Source organism: Canis lupus, chromosome 1 (assembly GCF_048164855.1).
Source record: "Canis lupus baileyi chromosome 1, mCanLup2.hap1, whole genome shotgun sequence".
In the NCBI taxonomy this organism is placed as follows: Eukaryota; Metazoa; Chordata; class Mammalia; order Carnivora; family Canidae; genus Canis; species Canis lupus.
The window spans coordinates 92,767,187-92,794,741 of record NC_132838.1 but is presented as its reverse complement, the minus strand read 5'-3'; the positions used below and the strand labels follow the sequence as shown (position 1 = coordinate 92,794,741).

General features: G+C 37.3%; 1 protein-coding gene across 40 annotated transcripts in view; it reads left to right on the top strand.

Moving 5' to 3' along the window:
• RFX3 (regulatory factor X3) overlaps nt 1-27,555 on the top strand; it is a 288,425-nt gene that overhangs the window by 231,057 nt on the left and 29,813 nt on the right. For all 40 annotated transcript variants that reach the window (XM_072839758.1, XM_072839754.1, XM_072839975.1 and 37 more), the window contains 5 exons: nt 4,109-4,224; nt 4,665-4,819; nt 8,992-9,089; nt 12,071-12,220; nt 19,129-19,337. In XM_072839758.1, the coding sequence (XP_072695859.1) occupies nt 4,109-4,224; nt 4,665-4,819; nt 8,992-9,089; nt 12,071-12,220; nt 19,129-19,337 (728 nt within the window). The remainder of the gene's footprint in view (nt 1-4,108; nt 4,225-4,664; nt 4,820-8,991; nt 9,090-12,070; nt 12,221-19,128; nt 19,338-27,555) is intronic.

The window sequence follows — 27,555 nt, the reverse complement described above, 5'->3', positions numbered from 1 at the left end:
TAGGTACCTACCCTAGAAAATATGTAATATGGGTGGAGACATTATATGTGTACAAGGAAAGTTGCTACATTATTGTTTTTAGTGCGAAAGATTGGTTATAGTTTCAACATCTAAAAGGGAACCGAATAAATAAAACATGGTACAGGGACGCTGGGGTGGCTCCGTGTTTGAGCCTCTGCCTTCAGCTCGGGTCATGATCCCAGGGTCCTGGGGTCTGACATCAGGGAGCCTGCTTCTCCCTCTACCTGCGTCTCTGTGTCTCTCATGAATAAATAAATAAAATCTTTTTTTTAAAAAAAGATACAGTCTCTAGAGTGGAATACTATGCAGCCATTAAAACAAACAGACCCTTCTAAATGTACTAATGTAGACTAACTTCCGGGATTTATTTTTGAGGGAAAAGCAAGATATAAAACAGGCATATATAGTATAGTATCATTTGAGTGAAAAACAACCTGTATACAAATCTTTCCAGCAGAAAGAACAAAATGTTAATGTCTTAATGGTTGCCTTTGTGAAGGAAACTGAGTGACTGGGAGTTGGGGGAAGAGCCCCTAATTTTTCAAAATCCCTTTTGACCTTTTGAATTTTATACCATAATTGTGTATTTCTATCAAAAATATTTTCTGGAGGCGTGCCTGGCTAGCTCAGGAGAGCATGCAGCTTTTAACCTCGACCCCACACTGGGTGTAGAAATTACTTAAATAAATAATTAAACTTTAAGAAAAAAAAAAGGAAAAAGATACTATTTAGAAATGTTTAATGAAGGATTTTAGATGTTCCTTCCAGGGATTATTGTGGGGCTAGTTTTGTTTTGTTTTTGTGGTTATTAAAGATTCTCTTGGTATTATTCCATCTCTGCTTCTACTCCTTTCCTGAGGATTCCCCACCAGAACTGGCTCATTGTCTCCAGGAGGTGAACTCCCTCAGAGCCAGCGTTTTAATATACCTGCAGCTCACCTGGTAGAAAGGCTAACAGACTGAAATAAGAATTATTTTAAGTGCCTCTCCTTTTGAAAGAGGAATACTGTTTCGAATTTAAGTAGCTTTATTCCAGGGCTATTTGTGATCTGCTTAGGAGTAAAAGATATTCCTTTGGGTTTCATGGGCAGTCGTCCTGACTGCTGACAATGCAGTATGCAGTGAGAAGTCTCAGCTCATAGCATTCACAGATTTTTTTTTCCCACTCCAGAAATACAAACTGCTTGAGTGAATCCGAGTGCTTGTCAAGGGTGCTGGATTATTAACAACCAAGGGCGAGTTCTCTCTTTATTAACAAACCATGTGCCAAAAGTGTTTTTCAACATGTCCTGCCAATTTGTTCCCAGAATTTCTTGGAATGTTGAAAGACACTTAATATTCATCTCTCTTGGACTACTGCACTTCTCCCAACATTAGAGGGTTTCTGGATGAGCCTTATGTACCTAGAAAAAAAAAGTCTTTCTTTGTATATGAATATCATGTATATTCAATAAAGATTTATATAAAGATTCTCTAAGCAGTTTCTCATTTCTCTGTGCTCAGGTGCATCTTGCTTTAAGCAAGCCAACCTACAGAAACAAAATTTGGGTTAAGTTTCTTTTGTTTGTTCAAAATATAAATTGGAGCATGATTATTTATATTACTGAAGAATGTACAGTAAGGTTATTCTAAGTAGAAAACACCAATAAGACAAAAGATGAAATTATCTTTGGATTACAAAAATTTCATTAACATACCAACATTCAGGAATAGTCTATATGAAGAGGTATGGACACGTATGGTAATCAGTATATGTGGGAAACAGCAGTCCCTAGAATGATCCCCACTTATTTCAGTTACCGGCATTCGTGCCGTCGCTTGTGAGGCACAAGCAGCATATATGAAATAAGAATCCTAATTATTTCTTCATCCTGAACCTCCAAACTTTTGAAGTACAGGTGTTCAGTCCCATATCCCATCCTGTAAATAGCCACTTGCCCTAAGCCAGTACAATAAGGATTATTTAAAAATACATTTGCCTATATATTTTAGTCTGAACATATTTGAAAGTAGGTGGACAAATGGTAAAATGTTTTATTCATTTGTAGAAATGTCTCAAGTGAGACTGATGTGAATGTCCTTTTCAAAGCAATTATTTGAGATTACTTAATTTGGAGAGATACTGAATTTAAGATGCACCGAATTCTTCCCTTGCCTAATCTTTCTCATATTCCATATAGTTAATGTTTTTAAGGAAGATTAATATACCTTTTTTTGCCTGTTTTTGGAATTCTCACAATTTGCTTATCAAAGCTATTTCATAAGATTCCCTAGTTTTTTTTATGGAAGGTACAAGTATAATTTTCTTGTTATAAGAAAAGTTGCTGCAACAGTAATTGGTTTTATTTTTAAAAAAGCTTAGCATTCTTACAGCAATCTCACAGATAGCGATATGTAGGTATTATATATGGTATTAGTAGTTGTTTTATTAATAGATAGCTCTTGGAATGTGCTGAAGGTACAACTGAGAAAGCAGTATAATAATTTGCCTCAGGGTGCCTGGGTAGTGCAGTTGATTGAGTGTCTGACTCTTGGTTTCAGCTTAGGTCATCATCTGGGGTCGTAAGCGCGAACCCTCTGTCCAGCTCCATGGTCAGCACAGAACGGAGTCTGCTAAAGTTTCTCTCTCCCCCTCTCTCTGTCCCTCCCTGCACTCACTCACTCATGTTCTCTCTCTCTCTTTCTCTCTCTCTCAAAATAAATACATCTTGAAAAAAATAGTAATTTGCCCCTTTGACAACATTTCTGCCTGGGAGGAGGGCCATCTATCTGCCTTTTACCTTCCAGGCTTACACTTGCATCTTTATTGTTACTAATAATCAAAGAGTGAGGAGTGTGTTAATTAACATGCCCCCAAACACATTTTCCTTAGTGTTTGAATTTGTCTCAGAGTGTGCTTCTATAGAACATCAGTTATTCTCCGTATCATACAGAGGGCCACAGATTTATATGGGTGGCACAGACTCTAGAATTATGAAGTTAAGTTTCCTCCTTTTGCCTTAACTACCCACATTGAGTCTCTCGATTGCCCCCTGTTGTCTCCTTGCTTCTAGGAACTTTGTAGATCTCGATGGGGCTGCTTTACCTGGGCTCATTCTCAGTGCTCATGACATCAAACACATTATGGTGATGACTTCTGTCTTTTATGCTCAGAATAATCACAGAGTCACATGTTCTTTGCACAAACAAGTTATTCTTTGGTTTTTTGACTGCTTTTATCTGAAGGCGAATTTATAAACTAATTGCGATGGCAGGGTGAAATTAAATATGATCATCAAAATTTAATGAAGGGGGCAAATTTTAGCATCATCAAAAAATAAAATGTCTTTGATGCAGCTGGGAAATGGTTCTGGGAGATAAAATGAAGCAGAAGGAGGAGATGAGGGCCCTGCCCCCAAGGTTAGAAGAAGGGGGAGTCTTAAAGCTGCTCTCTAAAGGGAATGAGCAGAGATGGGATGGAAGTGAAAGCATGGCTTGACCAAAGAGGTGCCCTTTTCCTGCCTGGACAGGTGGCTGTCTTCTGAAGGCCAGCCTCATTGAGTTCCTCCCCCAGCCTCTGGTGGCCTGGGGACACTCTAGAATCATGGTCAGTGGCCCTGGGACAGGGTCATTTAGCCTTGACTCTGCCACCTGCAGGCAGGCAGCCTCACACCCTTCCCTTCTGCCCTCTTTGATGGCCATTGGCACCCCTGAGCCACTGGGGACTGTGTCCCTTTCGGTCTAAGAATGGGAAGTATGGTAGCAGCATGGTGGCAGAAGGAAGCAGCGTGTGAATGAATGGCAGCAGAGTAAGAGAAGACAATGGAGAGGAAGGGACGAAAGTGAGAAAAAAGAGAGGTTAACATAAGGACATGTGGCCGTGATGGGAGGGATACACATCATCCCATTCATCTTTCCAGAGTTACATGCTCCCTGCCTAAGCTCTTCGGTCCACCTGCTTCCATTGGCAAAATTCACTCCAGTTTCACCATATAGCTTGGGCATCCTGAGGTGTCCTTGCCGTTTCCATCCCAATGCGGAATGCACCCCTCACCCATGCCTGTAGGAAGCATCGTCAGGTGATGCCGATAACCGTTCTGTTTTGTAGGCAATATTGGACGTTGTTGTGAATCTTCAGTTTAGCCTGATAGAAAAACTGTGGCAAACATTCTGGCGCTATTCTCCTTCTACTCCAACTGACGGCACTACCATCACTGAATCAAGGTCAGAATCAATATGCTTTTCCAATTCATTTCCATGGCTGAGTAGATGTCACAGCTAATAAATTAGAGATGTGTATACCAGTTGTGAACCTGACCTGATAACATTAAATGAATAGATTGAAATGAACCACAAACCGGCCTCTGGAGGTTTCAGCGTGTGTGTGTTGTAGTCCCATTTTTATTGATTTGGGGGACTGTGGTAGAGCTATTTCATCCTCATGGAATGAGTATCATATGTGCCTTTCATACCGTCAGAAAGTATTAACGTGCATAGGCAGCTCTGGGGGAGTGTTATATATATATCCAGCCGTATGGCACCAGTGCATTGGTGGTATAGTTCTAACCTCAGTGATATTTGATAAACTAAAACTATTTTTAAAGTCCATTTTCTTTTTTATCCTCATTTGCCATCTATTCATTTGCTACATTTATTCACACCAGCAATCTGAGTGAAATAGAAAGTCGACTTCCGAAAGCAAAGCTGATAACTCTGTGCAAACATGAGTCTATCCTGAAATGGATGTGTAACTGTGACCATGGGATGTACCAGGCTTTGGTGGAGATTCTCATCCCCGACGTGCTTAGACCTATTCCTAGTAAGTTAAATGCAGACAAGTACGGATGCTTTTGTTCTCATACGTTCCACCCGAGAAGTTTGGGAAAGTGACATTGCAATCCAGGGTGATTCTCATCTCATTTAGATTTGCCAAACAAAATAGAACAAAACATGCTTTTGTTCTCATACGTTCCACCCGAGAAATTTGGGAAAGTGACGTTGCAATCCAGGGTGATTCTCATCTCATTTAGATTTGCCAAACAAAATAGAGCAAGACATGCAACACAAGAGCATTGCATGAGAGTAGCCTAGAGCAGAACTGTAGTGGACAGGGGCAAAAAAAGGATCTGTTTTCCAATCATTCATTTTCTTTTCGATAGAAAAGACAACCTATAGTTGTGACAGCCCCAGTGACTAATTGCGAGAACACTCCCAGGCCAGGCAGCCTTGTATAGATTATTCTACCAAAGGACACAGTTTCCTTCATAAAGCCAAAAGTTTTTGAAATCTGTAATTGCGAGACCAGCCTCTTTCATGGTTGCTTTTGATTTGAAATGAATTTATCTTGGTTTCCACTAAAGTTGAATTCCTGTATAAAAGCATTTACTTTGTCACCTCCATCATGTTGAGAACTACAAATGCAGTTTCCATTAACAGTAATGGTTAACTGGCATTGTGAGCAAAAAATCTCTATATATATAACTAGACGAGTGTTATATTCCCACCATGAAACAATATAGGAATTACATAGATAACTTAGATGACTTTTTTTTCGGTGATGGTGTTTATTAAACTATCTTGTAGCCAACAAAGCTATTTTCTGCAAGTGTCAATATAAATGCTACTATGGATACTTGTGTCAGAGGCAGTTGAAAGGATTTTATGCCAACATCTTTATGAGCACATACTCGTGACCTTAACTTTTAAAGAAATGGGACAGAATTTTAACTCTACAGTGACATTAATAAGATGAAAGCAGTCTTATAGCTTGTGAAATTGCCAGCCACGTACTTAAAGTACCCTGTTCACAGGTGATTTATGTTGAATCATAACAAAATATTAAGCAGGGATTTAGTAAAAGAAAAGGTGAAGATACCAGTGTTTGTATGTTTATACTTTCTTTTTTCTAAATATGATAAACAACAGTGGAAGATACAAGTGCTTTCATATGTTTCCCACCATCTTGAAATAGAGGCTTAGACGCTCATTTACATATAATAACAATGAACACACATAAATTTATCTAGAAATGAGTTTTAAAAAAAGAATTCCAACTGTCACTGTCTCACATTTTTATAAATTGCTAATATTTTCCACTTTATCTATACCAGGTTTCCTGACTGTCGATTGATTAAAAGTGATGTTGTCATGGAAAGTTTCCATGTGTAAATTCTCTACCAATTTATGTTCCAGAATCTTGATTTTCCTTGTTTTTGCCTTGCTCCCTGTGCTCTGAGTAATAATCTCTAGAGATATTTAAGAGAAGTTTCATAGGGTTGGCTCATTAACCTGTGACATCTTACCCCCCAAGTACCATTTCTCTCATGAGATACAAGAAGAGATGTCAGTGGGCTCTTTCTTGTTTGAGGCAAATCAACAACATCAATATTCATTAAACAATTCTGAAGTCTTTTGCTTTGTCAGGACTTGTGAAGTCAACATTTCCCTAACCTAAATCACGTATCAATTTTAGCTGACTATCAGCCTCATAATTTTAAGTACACAATACACTTGATTTTTGTTTTTGTTTTTGCAAATTTTGCTTTGAAAGCCAATTTATTCTGTCAAGAAGTCTGTCTCTACGTTTAGCAGACAACTCAAATTCAGGAATTTTCAGATGACCATAGTTTGAGTTTCTGTGAAATTACAAGGGATATTAATGTGCTCCCCTACAAAGTACATTTGGAAATGTAATTCTGATTCTATAACAAGACTTAACAAAACAAAGCTTAATATACAGCTCAAATAGTTATCTTCTGATCGTGTGCGTTTTAATATTAATCACAAGCAGGTTGAGACAAGTTATCTTTGGAATGGTTTTAAATTTTAAGCCATCCATTCATGAGGAAAAGTTGTCAGAGTCAATCTGTACAATTTGATCTGACATGAATCCCTATAGAGAGAACAAACTTAATTTTATTTTTAAAAATTATATTTTCCTGGCTACTAGAACTTCACTCTACCATTTACTGTCCAGATGGGATTCCTTTTTATAGCCAAAAAAAAAAAAAAAAGTCTGCATATCACACTAATTTGAAGTCAGCTTGAAGCTACTATATTCTAAAATACATTTATCTGAAAACGAAAAACTGTTAAGTGTAAGAATTGTATAAGAACTCAACTGGTAACACTTATGTACAATTATGAGTACATGGCAAGGTGGTCCCAAATGTCATTTAGTACAAGAAAGTAAAAACTCTCAGTCATTTGATGTACAGAACATCTTTTTATCTTGTAATCTTCCTAGTATCAAATTTGCCTAGATAAAACGAGACCCATACTAAATATTTTTTAAAGTAATTTTTCTTAGTTCTTGTTTTTTTTAATGCAGATCAAATTATTATTATATATTAAGAGTAGAAAACCTGCCAAATATAGATAGCCAAGATGAATCTTGAACAGAATTTTCCTGAGTTTCAAAAAGGGTCGTTAAATTTTTTTTCTCTCTTTTTCATTTCCATTCATGCCTGCCCTCCATGGTTCTAAGTACATAAGACAGCAGAAAAATATTTTTCTTTCTTTTTTCTTTTTGGCTTAAGTGGGAAGCTTCGGAAATTTCACAAGATTAGTACGCAAGAAATTTCCAACTCAGTGTTTCCAGTAGATGATTGTCATGGTTAAGAGTTGATACTTCTTGAGTAGTTCTCCTAATCAAAATTTAGTCATTTCATCCTCTCTTCTGTCATTTGATCAGTTAAAGAAGTGATTTTAAAAAACAGTTGTTTTTATGATTGGGTTAGTAAAATCTGTATCTTTCACAAGCAACTTGAGCAGGCTAAATTATTTCTAAGCCTGCTTTACCAAACGTAATAGAGAAGCATGCCAGACTCATTTGAGCACAGGAAGAAAAACCAAGAAATTTAATCCCAGCATCAATATTAATATTCTTGGGAGCTTTGGAGAAAAAGGTTACTTCCGTGTTTCTTATAGGAGAGTCCAAATTATAATGCCTGCCACATTAAAGGGAACCCACAGAGCTTAATTTCACGTTGTGGGTTTTTCAAACACTTATCTATTTAAAAGGTCTGAAACTGCTCCCTACACTGTGGAACTTTGGGAACAGATGAAGTAAAATACTATTGACTGAATTACTTGTTGAAGAAGCGGAGAGTTCTGTTTTTATTATAAAGCAGTCTCAGGAAGCAGATCCCTTCTTGTAAAATAGTTGTTAGTAAAAAAAAATAAAAAATAAAAAATAAATAAAAATAAAATAGTTGTTAGTCATTCCTGATAACATGATCCTTCCAGTCTTTTTATGACCACCATAAAAGCTACTCTCGTGGGACCCAGTCCTCTTTCAGGTCTTAACAGATAGGTGCAGAATATGGAATGGTCTATTTTAGGAATATCTTAAGAATAGTTGTCTCTGGGACAGCAGTTTTATCACACTGATATTTTATCTCTACCTAGCAAGTGAAACGGAGAATAGTTGTCCAAAATTTTCAAGTCAGACAATTTTAACTTTTACTTTACTTTTCAACAAGTGGAAGAGATAACTATTCTAATTAATATGTTCTATCATGAATATATGTGTAGAGAAAGGGAGAAAGCTTTGCATTGTTTTCTTTTTAACTAAAGAAAGAAAAATAGATTAAGAGCTTGAAAAATCAAGATGAAGAATTTATAAAGAAAATACATAAAGCATAAAGCTGCTAATGAGAAGAGTGTTTTGGTCTAAGGCAGAGAATTCCATAAGTATATTCACAACTGGTATATGTTGCTATAAGCAAAAATGTTTGAGTGTTTTCATTTCCCAACGAACTGTCATAAATATCTGGGAACAAAAGAGCTTTAAAAGAAAAAAAAAGCCCAAAATATACTTCTTGGATGCTTTCAAAGTTAGGAATTATGCTAAAAAAAGTCTCATCAATGAGGACAGTAGAAGTTCTGTGCTATTTCAGATGTTATGTACACATGTTTTCTCTTCTCCTGGAATAAAGATTAATGTTCTTTGGTGTCTTTTTCGTTCTGCTTTTATTCTTCAACATTTAGGTGCCTTGACCCAAGCCATTCGAAATTTTGCAAAAAGCCTTGAAGGTTGGCTTTCCAATGCCATGAACAATATCCCACAGAGAATGATACAAACCAAGGTAAGTTCATATGTGTTTGCTTTTTCTTCTGTGTTTAGAAATCTGTTCTGAGCTGTGAATTTTATATCAGTCCTATCAAATGTTATCATGTACAAGGTTGATACTGGAATGTATTAAACTTTTCAAACTGGTTTTTTGTTTGTGCTTTATAACCATGTAATCAAGAACCCGCACAAGAGGTAGTGTTTGATAATGCTCCTTTTGAAGAAACTAGAGGAACATTTTAAGTGGCGTGTATTTCCAAGCCCTTTTCCAAAGTATGTTTTTCAAATTGCTTCATCACAAAAATTAAAAAGAATAGCCTAGAATGTTCAAACAGTTTCCACTTGAGGGAGTTTTAGAGTTTTGAAGTCCTCAACTATATTCATTATATTGTGAAACATTTATGTAAATTAATATTCTTTTGATTTTCAGGATTTTTTTTAACACTAGAGAATGCTTTTGTGAATCAAGGTATCATTTCTTAAAGTGAGCAATTATCTTATAATTGATCAGTGTTTATCAGGAATGTGGATTGTTCAGCTATAGATATGAACTGTGCTCTCTACCCCTTGCTCACCTCGTTACTTTAGGTTAATCTGTGAACATATCCTATAGCAAGATTGGACTGATTCTGTCTGAAGTTTGTACCAAAAATTACATTCCTGGCTTTTTCTCAATGACTCTATCCACTTCATCCATACACCCATTGTCTTTTCAATTTGGGATATAGTTAATAGGTTGAAGTTCATGTAGCTGACAAGTCTCTTTGGGAACATAAGTAGCTCCCAGTTCCTTCTGCTTTGACCTAAGGTTTGCAATAAGACTTCCTAAAACATACAGGAATAAACAAACAAAAAACACGCAGAAGGAATATTTCACCTTAGATTGCTGCTCTAGAGCTATGCGGCCAGAACTGTGAGGATAGCCACAGGGGCTATTTAATTTGAATTTGAAATTTAAATTAAATTAAAATTTTAGTTCTTCAGCCACACGAGCTAGCTGTGTTTCAAGTGTTCCATAACTCCAAGCGGCCAGTGGCTACCATATTTGGCAGCATGTATATAGAGCATTTCCATCATTACAGAAAGTTCTAGAGTGCCACATTGAGGTGGGCAAGGTAAGAAGGTAGTATTTGATTATGACGGTTATAGGAATGCTTTCCAATTACAAAGTCAGTCATATTTACATTCATACTTCAAAGAGCTAGAAGCACCTTCCTTCCCAGTATCATCAAAGTGAATGTGGTAGCAATCTAACTGCAATATTGGCCAATATCATCAATCCCCAGAGTTGATTTGGATGATCTGCCTTGGAGGGAGGGTGTCTTCTGTTTTTCTTTTATCACAGATGTGCAATCTTTTTTCCAGCTGAGCACTCAATCAATGAAAATAATCTACTCTGAAAGAAGAAAGAGCATAGTTAGGTTGTGACTGGCCATGGTTATCAAACATATCCCACCACCAGAACATAGTTTCTGTGTAACCTTGAGCCAGCTGCTTAACCCCTTTAAGTCTAATGTGTCTAATGTGATGGTTATGTGAATTAAGGCAACATATGGTGAGGCACTGAATATGGCATCTGGCACATAGTATGTACTCAGTTAATAAAAACCACAGACATGGAAACAAGTATAAGACCTCTTCCAAGTTCCACATAGTCCTGAAACATCTCACTATCAAGACAGAAAGCATCCTTTGACCTGTGAACACCCTGTACAGGACTGTTGAATCAGCTACTTCATACAGACCCATCATGATTTAATGGCATACCATCTATTCCTATAAGTATGTTAAAATGCTCGTTAGATTTATGGTGCATGTGACAGATTTCCATGAGATTTAGGTATTTACCTAGACTTTTTTTTTTTTAACATATTATCTTGGGTATCTTTCAATATAACGTATTTCATTGAGACTTTCAGAAGGAAGCAAATGGTATATCCAAAGGGAGAATACTTGAAAAGAATTTAGGAAGGGTCTATTCCCAAAGATGCGAACAGAGTTAAAAAAAAAAAAAAAAAACCTGGAAGAATGGTAAAGCACCCCAGCAGTAGCAACAGTGAGCAGTCCTGAGTATCCCAAGGTCTCAAGGGGAAAGAGGGAAAAGCTGTGGTAGTAGGATATCCTCTCCTTCCTTCAAGGACTGTGGCGTTAGTCCACAGAAGCAAGCTTTGCCAAAACGGGGAGAGAGTGGAGGTGGTAGGGGGATAAATACTTTGATTACTCCTTTTTTTCCCCTATCCTTCTGTCTCCTCCCAGTGCCTACCATTGGCCAAACCCAAGTGAAAGCTAGAATGTAAGGGAAATGGTTAAACATAGTCCATTCAAAGTCATCTTCCTGGGCAGAGCAGATGGAGAAAGAGGGAAAGTAGATGTTGAGGGGCAAATGGAGAAATCCTGGATGGCTCTTCTACGTAAATTCAGATCGTGAAAAAGAGTTCTTGGTGCTTATGTCTGACAAGTTTATTGGCTATGTATATGCTAAGAAAAGCTACGAATACTCTTGTTTCACCTTCTCTAAAATAAAAGCAATAATAGTGAATCTGAATGAAAGTACTCTCAATAGTAGACAATTCTTTATTTAAAAAAGTGAGACTGTACAATTTGGTTTTCCAAATTAAAAAGAGGAAAAGTTGTATTGACCGAGTTTGTATTGCCTGTCCTGCAGAGAGTATAAAAGAGAAATGATAATCAACATTTTTCCTGCTTCCCTAGACCAAGAAGTCATTTCTTGCAAGACTGGTTTAATTAATGCTACACTCATGTCAAAGAACATGGGAGTTTGTTTTAGTCTTGACCTCTACCTACTCAAAAGGAAAATAATACTTGGCTTAGAGATTTAAATGCTATAATTTACAAGTAAGCTCTCACATGAAGCGAATGTGGAATAAGTATCAGAACAAAGCATTTATTTTGGCCAGGGAAGAAAGATGTGAAGATTTCAGTGGTTTCTTGGACTGGAAAGAAAACTACTTGGTTTTGATAGGACTTTTTTTCCAGGTTGCCGCTGTAAGTGCCTTTGCCCAGACTCTGCGAAGATACACATCGCTCAATCACCTGGCCCAGGCAGCTCGTGCAGTGCTCCAGAACACTTCCCAGATCAACCAGATGCTCAATGACCTCAACCGTGTTGACTTTGCCAATGTCCAGGTACTCGGTTTTCTTTCAAAATGTGTCTTGGAAGAAAAGACACCCAGTTTTTCCTTCTTCGTGAGGATCATCATATTTCTTGCCTAAGTTTCGTCAGTGCACAGACAACATCTTTGTTCGGGGTGTCCTAAAAGAGGAGAGTCTGACTTAGCCGCTACTTTACTGCTGCTCTGTTTCGTGGTTAAAGTTGGCTAAGATGTATTGTTTAGATGCAACATGTCAGCAGGGTTTGCTAAATAGTTAATGGAGTCAGGACAGTCACAGTCATGGAGGTTGAACTCTTCCATCTGCTAGCTGTGGCATCTTGGACAAATTACTTACCTGCTCTGGGCTTGCCTTTTCCTACCTTATAACGCCTATCTTGGATTCCTGTTGACATATTTAGTAATACATGAAGTCTTTTACACTGTGACACACAAGAGATACATGTTTTTAATAGTGTCTCACCTTGAAAGAACTAAGAACAGTTAGAACCTCTATTTCAGAATGCCCAGTAAATTTCTATTTATTTGAAAAGAATTAGGAACAATATATTTGTCTACTTTGTTCATCCAAATGAAAAAAAAAAAAAAAGATTTTAACCTGTGAGCAAACTATACACTTGTACTTTAAAGTCCACCTAGCTAATTTAGGAATATTATTATGAAATCCCACAAATATTTTATTTCAGGTACTAAAGTAATGAGACTAGTTGTTACCATATAAAAGTATTGCATTCCTCAAAGCACAGGCAACAAAAGAAAGAAAAAAATACTTGAACTGAACATAATCAAAATGAAAACCTTTTGTGCTTCAAGAGGCCAGCAAGAAAATAAAATAACTGATAAAATTGAGAAAATTTTTACAAATCATGTATATGATAAAAAAAAAAAAAAAGCACACAATTTAAAAAGACAGGGGGACGCCTGGGTGGCTCAGGGGTTGAATATCTGTGTTCGGCTCAGGGAGTAATCCCAGGGTCCTGGGATCGAGTCCCACTTCGAGCTCCCCACAGGGAGTCTGCTTCTCCCTCTGCCTATGTCTCTGCTTCTCTCTCTGTGTCTCTCATGAATAAATAAATAAAATCTTAATAAAAAAAGAAAAAGTCCAGTTTGAAAAGAGCAAAGATCTACAAAGCCATTTCTCCAAAGAAGGTATACAAATGGCCAATAAGCACCTGAAAAGAGAATGAACATAATTAGCCACCAGGGAGATACAGCTCCAAACCACAGTGGGATCCTGCTTCTTACCCACTAAACTCAGTATAATGAGACAGCTAATCATAAAAGGAAAGAAGGGAGTTAAAGGTGGAATATGCTACCTTAAGAAAGAGGTTACTGGGGGATCCCTGGGTGGCGCAGCGGTTTGGCGCCTGCCTTTGGCCCAGGGCGCGATCCTGGAGACTCGGGATCGAATCCCACGTCGGGCTCCCGGTGCATGGAGCCTGCTTCTCCCTCTGCCTATGTCTCTGCCTCTCTCTCTCTCTCTGTGACTATCATAAATAAATAAAAATTAAAAAAAAAAAGAGGTTACTGATTAAAAGGAACAGTATGAAAAGTAACACAAAAGATATAGGGGGGAAATGAAGGGCACGCCACTGAACCCTCACACACAACTGATGAGAATGTCAAATGCAGCCACTTTGGAAAAAAGTCTGGCAGTTTCTCGAGAGTTACGGTGTGACTCAGCAACTTCACTCCTAGGTACCTACCAAGAGAAATGAAATCCTATCCACATGAAACTTGTACGTGGATGCTCGTAGCAGCATTATTCGTATTATTGCCAGGAAGTGGAAACAACCCATATACCTATTAACTGTGGAGCACATAAACAGAGCCACACAGTAGAATATTACTGGGCAATAAAAGGAAATGTGGTTCTGCTACCTGCTACACTGTGAGTGACCTTTGAAAAATACTGTGCTAAGCCCAAGAAGCCAGACACAAAGGACCACATAGAGCCTGATTTCCTTTTATATGGAATGTGCAGAATAGATAAGTCTATAGGAGACAGAAAGTAGGTTCATAATTGCCTGAGTTCTAGGGACTGGGAATTGAAAGGTGATAGATGGGGGAGGGTTCTTTGGGGGAAATGAAAACATTCTAAAATTGTGGTGATAGATGCACAACTCTCAATGTTCTACAAAAAGCCATTGAATGATATACTTCAAAACGAATGAATTGTATGATACAAGAATCATATCTCAATAAAACTTAAAAAAACAACCACCCAATACCTTTGAGTTAAAATAAACCATGAATTACTCCCATCTCCTAGAAATTTTAATCTGTGGTTCTGGTCTACTTTTGTGATTTAAATATATCAAAAAGTAATATTTGGAGTTGATTCAGTTTAGGGTATAGTAATTAGTTGAGTTCATTCTGAATTTCATGGATTGAGCTCAAACTCCCAGTGATGTGAAGTTTTAAGCAATCTGTCTTTCTGTGTATCTTATATATCTGTGTACAAACAAGTATAAATACACACGTGCAAACATAAAATGTTTATAAGAACAGACTCTCAGGTTTGCAAAGCCATTAACTTTACAACGTTCAATGAAATTTATGTTAACTGATTTTGGTTAGAATACGAAATGCCCATATTACCTTAAAATTTATTCCATAATGTTTCTTTCAAATCTTCATTCAGAAAAGATCCTTTTAAAAGTAGCTTTAAAAAAGCTGAGATAGTAAGGCAACTTGTAGTTTCAAGTGTTAAGTAAGTTACGTAACAGAAAACATAAAGAATGATTCCTAATAATATCTGAGAAAGGTTTTTTGATGTATTTGTGTATCTGCAGCCCTATATAGTATTTATGCAAATGAGTTCCTCTGGGTTATAACCACCAACCTGAGAACATCTTTTCATATAAGTGGTGGATTATACCTCTACTCTTCTCATCCTCCACCCACCACCTGAGACTACCTTCTCCCTTCCTCTGAACTTCTCCTGGGTCTGCATAAAACCTGTATTGATTCACCATCTGTCCTCCGAGACACTTTTCCTCTCCTCAGACGACCAGGAACATAGTGGCGTGCCCTCTGTTTCCCCAACACCTTTTTTTCTCATGCTATGTTCATCTTAATCAGTAATCTCTTAGGGGAGTATGTTCCACCTTTAACTCCTTTCTTTCGTTTTGTTTGGAGCTTTGCCCGGTTTTTGGAGAGTCCTCTAGAGTTCTCGACCTTCTTCCACCTTTCATCCCACTTTTGTCACGCTGTCCTGTTCATCTGGAGGTTGTCCTTGCCCCCTTGACAGGGGATCTCAGTAAAAAGGATGTGTATGAGTGGTGCTTTTGAAGTAAGAAGGCTTTAATGTAAAACGATGAGATTACACTTAAGTGTCAACATTATCATGCTCTTAAGAGCTTGGAAGTACTAAAAGGTTTTCTTCAGGATATCCATAAATCTTTTTCACCACTTCATTCTTCTCAATTAACTCATCTTTTGCTTATGTATTCAAGATAATCTTTCTAGGGGCACCCGGATGCCTCAGTCAGTTAAGCATCTGACTCTTGATTTTGGCTCAGGTCATGGTCTCAGGTCCTGAGATTGAGCCCCACGTTGGGCTCCATGCTCAGCAAGGAGTCTACTGGAGATTCTCTTTTTCTTCCTCTTCCTCTGCCCCTACCCCTATTTGTGCATGTACTGTCTCTTTCTCTCTTTCTCTCTAAAATGCATAAAGAAATCTTTTTAAAAAGGCAACCTTTCTACTATAGTATAATTGGTTTTCTGTTTTATTTAATTGATAGCATTGGGCAGCCCAGGTGGCTCAGCGGTTTAGCACCACCTTTAGCCCAGGGCCTGATCCTGGAGATCCAGGATCGAGTCCCACATCAGGCTCCCTGCATGGAGCCTGCTTCTCCCTCTGCCTGTGTCTCTGCCTCTCTCTCTCTCTCTCTCTCTCTCTGTGTCTCTCATGAATAAATAAATAAAATCTTTAAAAAAATTGATAGCATTGCAGAGGTATTTTGTGTGTGCGTGTAAGTGGATAGTTTTTATCCACATTAAGGGAAAATAGGTTTAGTGGGTTGACCTGGTAAATTAACCATTGGGTACACTTGTGTTTGCTTAATTAAAAGACATTCCAATTTTGAAACTACCGACTCCTTATCATTTTGGATATAATCTATTTGTAAGTTAAGAACATCTTTAGTGTTCTTCTTAGCTTTTTCCATTTATAGAGCTGAAATGTCCAAATTCCTCTCACAAGGGAATATTTACAGTGTACCCTATTGTTAGTTTATCTTCAATCTCCAGAGTAGTAAAATGACATATAATGTAATTTGAAAAGCCAGAATAATGTCCTGTGGTTTTATTTCTCTAAGTTAGTTTTCAGTTCCAATCATCCTCTTTGCTAAAACTAACTTCCAAGTAAATAGTGAGTTTGAATTTATGGTAAGAAAGGAAATTAAATTCCTCCAAAGATAACCAATGAGTTCCTCCTCCCAACCCCTCCCCTGTTATCCATGCACAAACAAATAAAAAAAAGCAACCCTCCCTACAATCGGTATAGAGCTTTAGTTTTGCAAAATGAGAGTTCTAGGGATTGATCACATAATAAGGAACATATCGTTAACAGTCCTAGACTGTACCCTTAAAACTGGTTGAGATGATAAATTCTGTTGTTTTTTACCACAATTTTAAAAAGTGCTTAGACATTAATGGAAAAAAAAAACAAACAAACAAAAAAAAACAAGCCAAAACAACCTTCGCTATTCGCTATCCTTTCCTTGATGCCTAAATTCTTCCCTGGGTGCTCTCCTAGACTCTAAATATAAAATTTCAGGGTCATTTGACAGTATATACTGATAAAGCTTAACTATTCTCCTTATATAATTCTATCATAAAAGAGTAAGTGCAGAATTTGCAAAGATGTAGCTTCAATATAGCTAATTCTAGCATTCCTCCTAATAGTAAAGCATCGTGAGGAACGTGAATGTCTAACTGTATGGAATTGGTTATGAAAATAATGGTATATTCATGCATGAAAGCAAATTCATCAGTCAACAATAAATCTAGCTCTACATTTATCTTCATGGAAATTCAGTTATCCTATATAGGTTAAGTGAAACTAAGCAGAATCTCTACTCAAATGTATAATATGATCCTTTTTTATTTTAAATATTTATGCATGTATGCATAAACGCATAGTGCATGTGAATAGTTAAAGGTTTATGCATGGGCGTGTTTAGTTATCTCTTAGTGTTGACATCTTAGATATTCCTTATATTTTGTTCCTTTGTGTGGGTTTGTATTTTCAGGTTTTTTTATAATCATATTTTGGTGTACTTAAAACATTTGAAAGTGGTCCTTAGGAGGTAAATATGAAAGACTTTATGGCTAATTAGATTAGAAAAGGGTAGTGGATGGTGTTGTCTGTTGAGGATTTAGAAGAAACTGTAGGTTTCCCTGGGGAAGTAAAATAATTCAGTTTGGGCATTTTGTATTTGAAATGCCTCCCAGTTGAAATGTCTCTTGAATAGGTAATGTCTGTATCATCAGAAGAGACTCTGGAACCACACAATGAAGATTAGTAGTTTATTCAGCTGAAACTGTCTATGTGAGTCAACTTGTTCTCTGAGAGCTCAAAGCTTGGAAACTATTACACATCCTTTCCAGAAAAATACACACATAATCACAATGTTTTAGATGTGGGATTAGGATCTTCACAGACACCCCTCCATAGGAGCTTACCTTGAGAACATTATCTGAATGAAGTGAACCCAGGTGAAGAATCCTTGTCACATCTCATTTCTCAGTTTTATACTTTGGGAAAACGAGGCCCACGTAGGTCACGTAAGTTGCTTGAGGTCAGTTCAGTTGATTTTTGCCCTGTATTAAAAGCTGCGTCCCCTGACTCTCAAACATTATACTCACAAATAATTCTATTTTGACCCCGAGAGTGTATATTTTTAAATTTTAAAAAGCCACACAGCACGGGAAACATCACAAAACGTACAGCACCTACTGAAAAGTGGCTTTAAAGTTCCTGTTCCCATGGGGTACATGGGTAGCTCGGTGGTTGAGCGTCTGCCTTTGGCTCAGGTCATGATCCTGGGGGTCCTGGGATCGAGTTCCACATCGGGCTCCCTGCAGAGAGCCTGCTTCTTCTGCCTGTGTCTCTGCCTCTCTCTCTCTCTCTCTCTCTCTCTCTGTCTCTCATGAATAAATAAATAAAATATTTAAACAACAAAAGTAAAGTTCCTGTTTCCATCACTGTTACTAAATATGAAACTTGCCAGTGCAACGCAGGATGGGAACTGCAGTAATTGAATTCCTAGGCAGGTAGATGTCTACATTTTCTCAAAAGTAGTTTTATTGTCATTGTTACTGTTGTTTTCAGTTCTGTGAATTCATTTGCATCCATACCCTTGCTTTGATGGCCCTTGAGATTTCCGTTCTCAATCCGTAAAACTCATACAGCATCTGCTTCTACCTTCTACCACTCAGCATTTGTTTCTCTTTGAATCCTGAGGGACCACTTGTGGCCAATTGAATCTGTTTCTCCATCTGACTTACCCTAAATCTTCTCAAATGGATTGGCTTTCAAGTTGTATCTGATGGAGGAGGGAAGAGAACGAGAGAGAACAAACTTTTGAAGGCAGCATGAGAACAATAGGATGAAAGACCCTGCCTACTGTGGGTTCAGCTTCTCCTTTTCTTAGATAATCGTATATTTGAGTCCCTCACACAGACTAGCTCGAGTAGGAAAACCAAGTCATGCTTTTGCACCACATCGTGTCTTCATGCACTAGGGCAATGTTCATTTTCCTAACAACGGGCGGGTAGTCATTCGTTTTCTTGATTCATTTCATTGTTTGAAGCTGTCATTATTAATTTCCTCTTCGTGCATAGGGTTTGCATGCTGACATGCAAGGAAAAGATGCTGAGTTGAAGTTTCCTTTTGCTTTCCATGTATTGTCCCAGGAGCAGGCCTCCTGGGTGTGCCAGTGTGATGACAACATGGTTCAGAGACTAGAAACAGACTTCAAGATGACTCTCCAGCAGCAGAGCACCCTGGAGCAGTGGGCTGCATGGCTCGACAATGTGATGATGCAGGCGCTAAAGCCCTATGAGGGAAGGCCCAGTTTTCCGAAAGCTGCCAGGCAATTCCTGCTAAAGTGGTCTTTCTACAGGTATAGCCTCAATTTTTCCTAAGCTTTCTTGAATTTTCCTGTTCTGCAACTATGTATATATGTGCATGCTTCTTAGACAGAAGGAAAAAAATCAGTGTTGACTTTGTTTGAAAACTCCCTGTTATGTAATTACCTTCAGCCCACCTCAATGATTCCAGCATCATGGACATGATCATATAGGGAAGTTTATGGGAATAAACTCTCTGTTAGGAAAGCGAAGCCACTGGCTCATGGCCCTGGAGTTGTCAGGTGGGAAGGTCTCAGGTGCTAGTCTAGGTGATGTATGCACCAGAAGTCAGGAAAGGGCCAACATCCTCCCTCTTGCAAGCGTGCACTATGTACGCTTCTTTCTTGAAGACTTAATGCCACACCCCTCCTGATTCTCTGGTGCCCTAATTTACAAACTGTGGTCTCTAGAAACCAAGAGCATCACTTTCATTTGGAAACACATTACAAAAGCGAATGCTCAGGCCCCTTCCCAAATCTACCAGAATCAGAAACTGAAGAGGTTGGTTGGTTCCAGCAATCTGTGCTTTTAAACAAGTCTTTCCGGTGATTGTGATGCATGCTCAGAACCATCCAGTTAATTTCTCAATTTTATCAGGTTAACAATTGTTTTCAAACATAGCTGCGCATTAAGAATTAGTATTAAAAAAAAATTTGTAGGTATCTCCCCAAACCCTACTGATTCAAAATCTTGGTGGAGGGGCAGTAGGGATTAGGAATAGAGGCAATCTGAAATTTTGTCTTTAGAAACTTCATCCTGGTGGTTCTAATGCATAGACAGTTTAAGAACCAATAATCTAGTAGACAGGACAATATGAATCACTTATTACTAAAATAATATAGATTTAAATACCTGTATTTTATCAACATGGAACCCTGGAAGAGAAAGCCTTTTAGGTTACAGCATAGATGATATCAAATGTTGGGAGGAGTTGTTGACCATAGGTGTGCCTCCAAAGGTTAAAAACAGCCGGTGCTCATAGGCTTATATACCTAGGATGAAATTGAGAGATGGGGTTCATTTCATAACATGAATTAGGTAAATTATGTTTCTGACCTTGGAATTTTTTCTCGTAGTGGGAGTTTGGTTTTTTTGCTTCTTTAGATGAAGGTATCTCGACTGACTCAGGCTTTAGTAAAGGCTATATATCTACTTTGGCGTTTAGGTAGTTCCTAATTTAGATCTTGTGCATCCATGCACATATCAGAAAGTAATGACCACAGGACATTGCACACTGTGGCTGTGGGTACATCATGGTCGTCGTCTAGATCTCCATGGTGAGTCCAGAGCTAGTTGTATGGAGAGAAGGTATATGAATAAGTCACAGAGTTTGGGAACTCGTGGTACTTGTCCACCCAGAAGCCCAAACTATGAGATTTCCATCTGCTTTTGACCACCTTCATGAAGATGGAACCAGAGATCTTTTCATTATGATGATAGTTGCTTTGGTTTTTATTGTAAGTGATTTCTTTCTTTCACCTGATTTTACTTGATTTGATTCAATTCTTATTTGCTAAGCCAAAGGAGAGCTGTAAATCCACTATATATGCTTACTTAGGAGTTAACCTCATCTTACATAACAGTTTTCTGATGTCTAGCCCAGGGTCAAGTGCGGTGAACGAAAGCCTGCCTGCTTTGTATTATTGTTATTTTGTTTTTATTTTTGGACTAGAGTGATAACCACAGTTCTAGGTCTCCTACATTTGATACTTTTAGTCCTCAGAATTTGAGAAGCGCCTTGTTAAAATGCTGCCTGAGTCTGTGACCCCCTGGTATGCTGCCGTGAAGCCAGTGCTAGGTTTAGATCTGGGTGTTAATGAGAAGTATGTTGGTTGACGAGAGATGTAAGTTTTCCCTGGGTATGTGGTGAAGGTTTGGAGAACATTGTCACGGTGTCTCAAGAAGCTGCAGCAACAGTAGTGGTAATAGTCGAGTTCAGAATTTTAATTTGAGAACATTTCTTAAGATTTCAGATATTCTCCCATTTACCTGTGACTTGATTTTTTTTTTTAATTCAAACACTTTCTTCTCAGAAAGTCAGGCAGATGGTATATGTATTTCATGAATTATTGGTGAAACCAAAGTTATACAAGCTGGTTCTTCCAAAACCTCTGTGGCCCAAAGCAGAGTGCATTCTCTATATCAGAAAATGCAAGTTTTTTTTCTTTCTTACTGCTTTCTTATGTTGTTATGTCAGACTTGCCTTACTCCTTCCTGTGAGGTTTTTTTTTTTCTATATTTAGTTGATATCATTTTAGAAATACATCCCTGGTGCCTCCATCTCCACAGAGATCTGTTGCAAGTATCTTGAAAGGAGAGAAAATTACTTACTTGTATTTCTTGTTCTCTGCAGATACACAAACCCAGTAGATCATCACTTGCCTGCCCTCTGTCCTCCCTGAGTCGGGGATAATTGGCTTGTTATTATTAGACACTATTATGGTTATTATTTTTATTTCAAAAAGACTCAGAGGCATATAGCTCAGGACCACGGAAGGAAAGGCATATTCAGACAGATACATACCTCCTACTGGTAGGCAAAGTCCATAGCTTAGAAACCCAAGAGCCTTTAAAATCCAAACTGTTTTTTTTTTTTTTTACTGCGGCAGAAGAACATATTGAGTAATGAAAACTGCATTCACAAAGTATCAGAGTAGCAGAACTACAAAGTATTTTTTTTTCAGGCTTTTGGCATTGTAATAAGAATTTGGCAGTCACAGACCCTTTGTGTTCTGAAGTCAGGTAATATCACAATTTTTAAAGTTCTGTGTATATATTTACACGCATACAAATACAGAAATGGGCTGGCAGAGAATCGTAACAGCAGCAGTTGATGGGCAGACACCACTCTGCTCCAAATGGGAGTCTCTCCTTGCCTAACCTGGCTTTGAGTAACTGCCATTGGCTCCCTGGGAGGTAGAAAAGAAAATATTACCACCTTTCTTGGGCAGAAATGGAGAAGTTATGTGGGCCATTTCTCAGCTTGCGTGTTTTGTGGTTAACAGAACATTCCTCAGAGCCACCCTGAGGGTCATCCCAATATCCCATTTTTCAAGAACAAAACTTATAGCTTTGCTACAGTGACTTGAAAGAGAGAGAGTACAGGGAACGTAGCTTCCCTACAACTGGACAATTTATACATCTCCCAAATGGTAATATTCTTTTGGAATCAACTGTAAGCCCTGTTTGAGAAAAGAGAGTTTGCATGGGGATACGTGACATATCCCCACACCCTCCTAAGAAGAGATAGTCTAAGTATCATTTTTTAGGGTATATATTTAATCTTCCAGACCCTAGTTACAAAGATAAATAAACAAGGGGGTTTCTCATGTTATAAAACAATTAACTTTAGAACTCTGATTTTAAAACAAGTTGAGTTTATGGTAATTTAGCAACATGAAATCCAGTGGAGTCTGTTTTGCAACATATCTTACAGAAGTCTGAGTCTGAAAAGAAGTTTCCAATTAAACTGTTAATTGTGTCATTTAATACTTGGCTTATAGGGCAAAAGCCCAACCTAGAGAGAGATACTACAGTAGACATGGGATTAATAATGCAATTCGGCTGATTCTTTTCTAAACACGGGACAGTAATTTCATGGCATGCTTATCAGTATTTGGTAAAAATAGGTATTATGACGGAAGGTCAGTAGATTTTTGTTTGTTTGTTTTCAAACAGATTTTGGTATTATGTGTGTATAAGGTAATTGCCTAACTGTCCAAAAGTTTCTAGAGACACTTAGAATAAAATCCAAGGTCTTGTTATGCTCTACAAGACCCAACATAGACCAGCCAGTACTGACCCCAGACCCATTGTGTCTTCTTCTCTTTCCTTACTGTCTTCCAGCCACATGAGCCTCCCGGCTGTCCTTTGAACACATCAATCATGGTTCTGCCTCAAAGCCTTTGTGTTTGCTCTCATTTCTGCCAGGAAAGCTCACATGTTCACATGGATTACTTCAATCCAGTTTCTGCTCAGCTGTATCACCTTCTCAGAAAAAATTTACTTGACAACCTAACTTAAAATGCCAGCCCCCATCACTCCCTGACCTCTTTCCCTGATTTATGTTTTTTCCATAGGATTTCTCACTACCTGAATTTGTATTTTATATCTACTTGTGTTTTTCTCAACCTTTTCTCTAGAGTGTGAGTTCTGTTGAAACCAAAATTTCATCTGACTTGCTCTGGAACAAGACCCTGTTTGGCACAGAGTAGGGATGCCGTAAACAGCTATTGAGTGGATGAACGTAAATCCTCTTGGGAAAAAACAATGGACTCTGCATGTCCATAGTGATGTCAGAAAGCTACTCAATATGAATACTTTCCTTAGTATTAACATGATTTCAGGATGATTCTATCTTAAGGGAAATATAAAGAACCCAAACTTGAATTTAAAAAATGAATATATGTTATGTATAATTTCATTCTATATCTGTGATATTTATCCCTGCCAAGATTTTTTGACATTCAACTGACCCAGAATTGGTTTTTTTTATATTTATAATGTCATCTTTTAAAATAAACATTTTTTTAAAAGATTTTATTTATTTACTCATGAGAGAGACAGAGAGAGAAAGAGAAAGAGAGGCAGAGACACAGGCAGAGGGAGAAGCAGGCTCTATGCAGGGAGTCTGATGTGGGACTCGATCCTGGGTCTCCAGGATCAGGCCCTGGGCTGAAGGCGGCGCTAAACCACTGAGCCACCCAGGCTGCCCTAAAATAAACATTTTAAAAAATGAAATCAGTACATGAAATATTACGAATGACCAGGAAGGGCACCTGGCTGGCTCAGTCAGTAGAGCCTACAACTCTTGACCTGGGGGTTATAAGTTCAAGCCTCATGTTAGGTGTAGCTTACTTAAAAATAATTTCTGGGACACCTGGGTTGCTCAGCAGTTGAGTGTCTGCATTTGGCTCAAGGCATGATTCCGGGGTCCTGGGATCAAGTCCTGCATCGGGCTCCCTGTGAGGAGCCTGCTTCTCCCTCTGCCTGTGCCGCTGCCTCTCTCTCTGTGTCTCTTGTGAATAAATAAATAAAAATTTTAAAATAATAAATAAAATAATTTTTAAATTTTATTATTTTTTAAAGATTTTATTTATTTATTTATTTATTTGAGAGAGAGAGAGAGAGAGAGTGAGCACAAGTGAGGGGAGGGGCAGAGAGAGAGAATACCCAAGCTGACTCCTGCTGAGCATGGAGCCTGACACAGGACTCTATCCCACAAACCATGAGATCAGGAACTGAGCCGAAACCAAGAGTCAGGTGCTTAACCAACTGAACCACCTGGGGGCCTCCAAATTAAATCTTTTTAAAAAATTAGCAAGGAATAAACTTACATCATTCATAATTTTAATACCCAGAAATAACCACCGGTAAATTGTTGGGGCTTTTTTTAGTGTGATATAAAATTGGAATCCAGTTGTTTACCATAGTCTATTACCTATATCTTTCCTTTAACATTTGTCATTTAACATTATATCTTACACATTTCTTGTTGTTAAACATCTTTAAAAATATAACTTTTTAATGTACTCCCAATATTCAATATTATATGTACATCTCACACATTATTCAAACATTACCTTTCCTGCTTATTCTTAGGCATTTAGGTGGTTTTTGGCATTGTGATACAACGATAAAAAATACTGTAATCTTTGTATGAAATTGCCCCTGTTTCTTCAGACACATTCTGGTTAAAAGATTTGAACTTTTTACAGCGACTAACACTGTATTAATGAAGTGTGCTTAGTGCTAATAAATTCCCATTTACTTAAGAGTAGGATTTAAAAAAAACACAACTATAAGATAGTTGTTCTATTAAATAGACTCCTATATATTTTACTTCTTTAACTTGACATAATATCATGGACTCTTTTCCATGTACCTACCTTTATGTCTGGTTTTCCTCATTTCTTTAAATTCTTGCATACAGTTTGTATGTGACTGAGCCCTAATTTGTAATTTGTTTAATCAACATTGACTGATGGGATAGATATTTGGTTTTCCCTCCTAGTTTCTCACCGATATAAATATTGCTACAATTAAAACTTATCTTTGTTCATTTATGTAAATTTATGGAATTAGAATTGCTAGGTCAAAGGTTTTTTGCATTTTTAATTTTGATAAATATTGCCAAATTTCCCTTCATGAATTTATACACATAGAAATAGTAAATGAGAATGCTTTTCCCATCTTCTCTGCAACACTGGATCTCCTCATCTCTTGCAGTGTGATAGGTGATATTTAACTAGCAATTTTTAAAAATTTGAATAAGATTATTCATATTTTTGAATATTTGTTAGCCATTTGTCTTCTCTGGTATATATTATAAATATTTACTCTCTTCAACAAGAGATGCAGTTAGGAGCAAGTTTTCTGTTTCTGTAGGACTTGATTTTTCAAAATTATTTACTTCACATGATCAAGTTGGGATCAGTCCAGGTAAAAATGTTATGCAACATTTTATTGTTACTTTTGTGTTGTGTTTGCTTTGCTCTTTTAAGTAGAGGTTTCTCTGCCTTTTAAGATTTTTCTATAGAAAAATAATTGTTTAATTTCAAACAGCTATTATATATATATTTATTATTTTATAAGTGGGTTATGTGTCATTGAATTTTAGGAAAGAGCATAGAATTATAAACAGAATTTTGTATCTATGGCATATGAATGAAAGAATCTATTTTTAATAACTCACAGAGTTCTAAACTCGAAGATTCACTAAGGTATTTGAGTCTAAGGAATTATTCACTAGAACTAGTGTATATGTTAATGAATATATCATTAACTCTAATATATGTAGTACTGTGGTAATTGATACTTTTTTAATTCCAGTGTAATTAACATACATATTAATTTCAGGTGTACAATATAGTGATTCAACCATGCTATACATTACTCAGTACTCATCACAATAATTGTACTCTTAATCCTCATCACCTATTTCACCCATTCCCCCTACTCACCTCCCCTCTAAAAAACCATCAGTTTGTTCTCTGTAGTTAAGAGTATGTTTTTTATGGTTTGTCTTTGTTTTCTCTTTGTTTTGTTTCTTAAAATCTGCATATGAGTGAAATCATATGGTATTTTTCTTTCTCTGACTGACATTTCACTTAACTTTATACTCTAAATCATCCCTGTCATTGCAAATGGCAAGATTTCATTCTTTTTATGGCTGAGTAGTATTTCAGTATGTGTGTGTGTGTGTGTGTGTGTGTGTGTTATCTTCTTTATCCATTCATCTATCAATGGATGGACACTTGTGCTGCTCCCATAATTGAGCTATTGTAAGTAATGTAATAAACATAGGGGTGCATATATCTTTTCAAGTCAGTGTTTTCATATTCTTTGGGTAAATACCCAGTAGTGGGATTACTGGATCATCTGGTAATTCTATTTGTAATTTTTTGAGGAACCTCCATACTGTTTTTCACAGTGGTTGCCCCAGTTTGCATTCCCACCAACAGTGCATGATTTTAGCCATTCTGACAGATGTGAGGTGATACCTCATTGTGGATTTGGTTAGTATTTCCCTGATGATGAGTGATGTTGAACATCTTTTCATGTGTCTGTTGGCCATTTGTATGTCTTCTTTGGAGAAATGTCTGTTTGTGTTTTCTGCCCATGTTTTAATTGGATTGTTGTGTTTTGAGTATATGTATTGAATTATATAAGCTCTTTATATATTTTGGATACTAACCCTTTATTGGATATGTCATTCGCAAATATCTTCTCCCATTCAGTAGGCTGTCTCTTAGGCTTTTTTGATTGTTTCCTTTGCTATGCAGAAGCTTTTTATTTTGGTATAATCCCAATAGTTTATTTTCGCTTTTGTTTCTCTTGCTTCAGGAGACATATAGAAAAATGTTGCTACAGCCAATGTCAGAGAAATTAGTAATGGGGTAGTTTTCTTAAGATCTCAAATACGTAATATCATTTGACCCTCAGACTAACCTTGAACCTTAAAATGTTGAATGGTGTGCTTACGATTAAGATCACATTGTGATTAACATGAGTCTATCTCACTCTAAACTCCTGCTTCTCCTTCTCTTTAACAAATAAGTCCACTAATGAGAGGTCTGCTGCCATCATCATATAATAACCTCCTGTTCTTACTGCTACAACCAACTGAGAATGAGAAGCTCATCTCTTCCTGTTCTGTATAATTATAACCACTTATGTTTAAGTAGTGATCTGTTCATTCATAAGTTTATT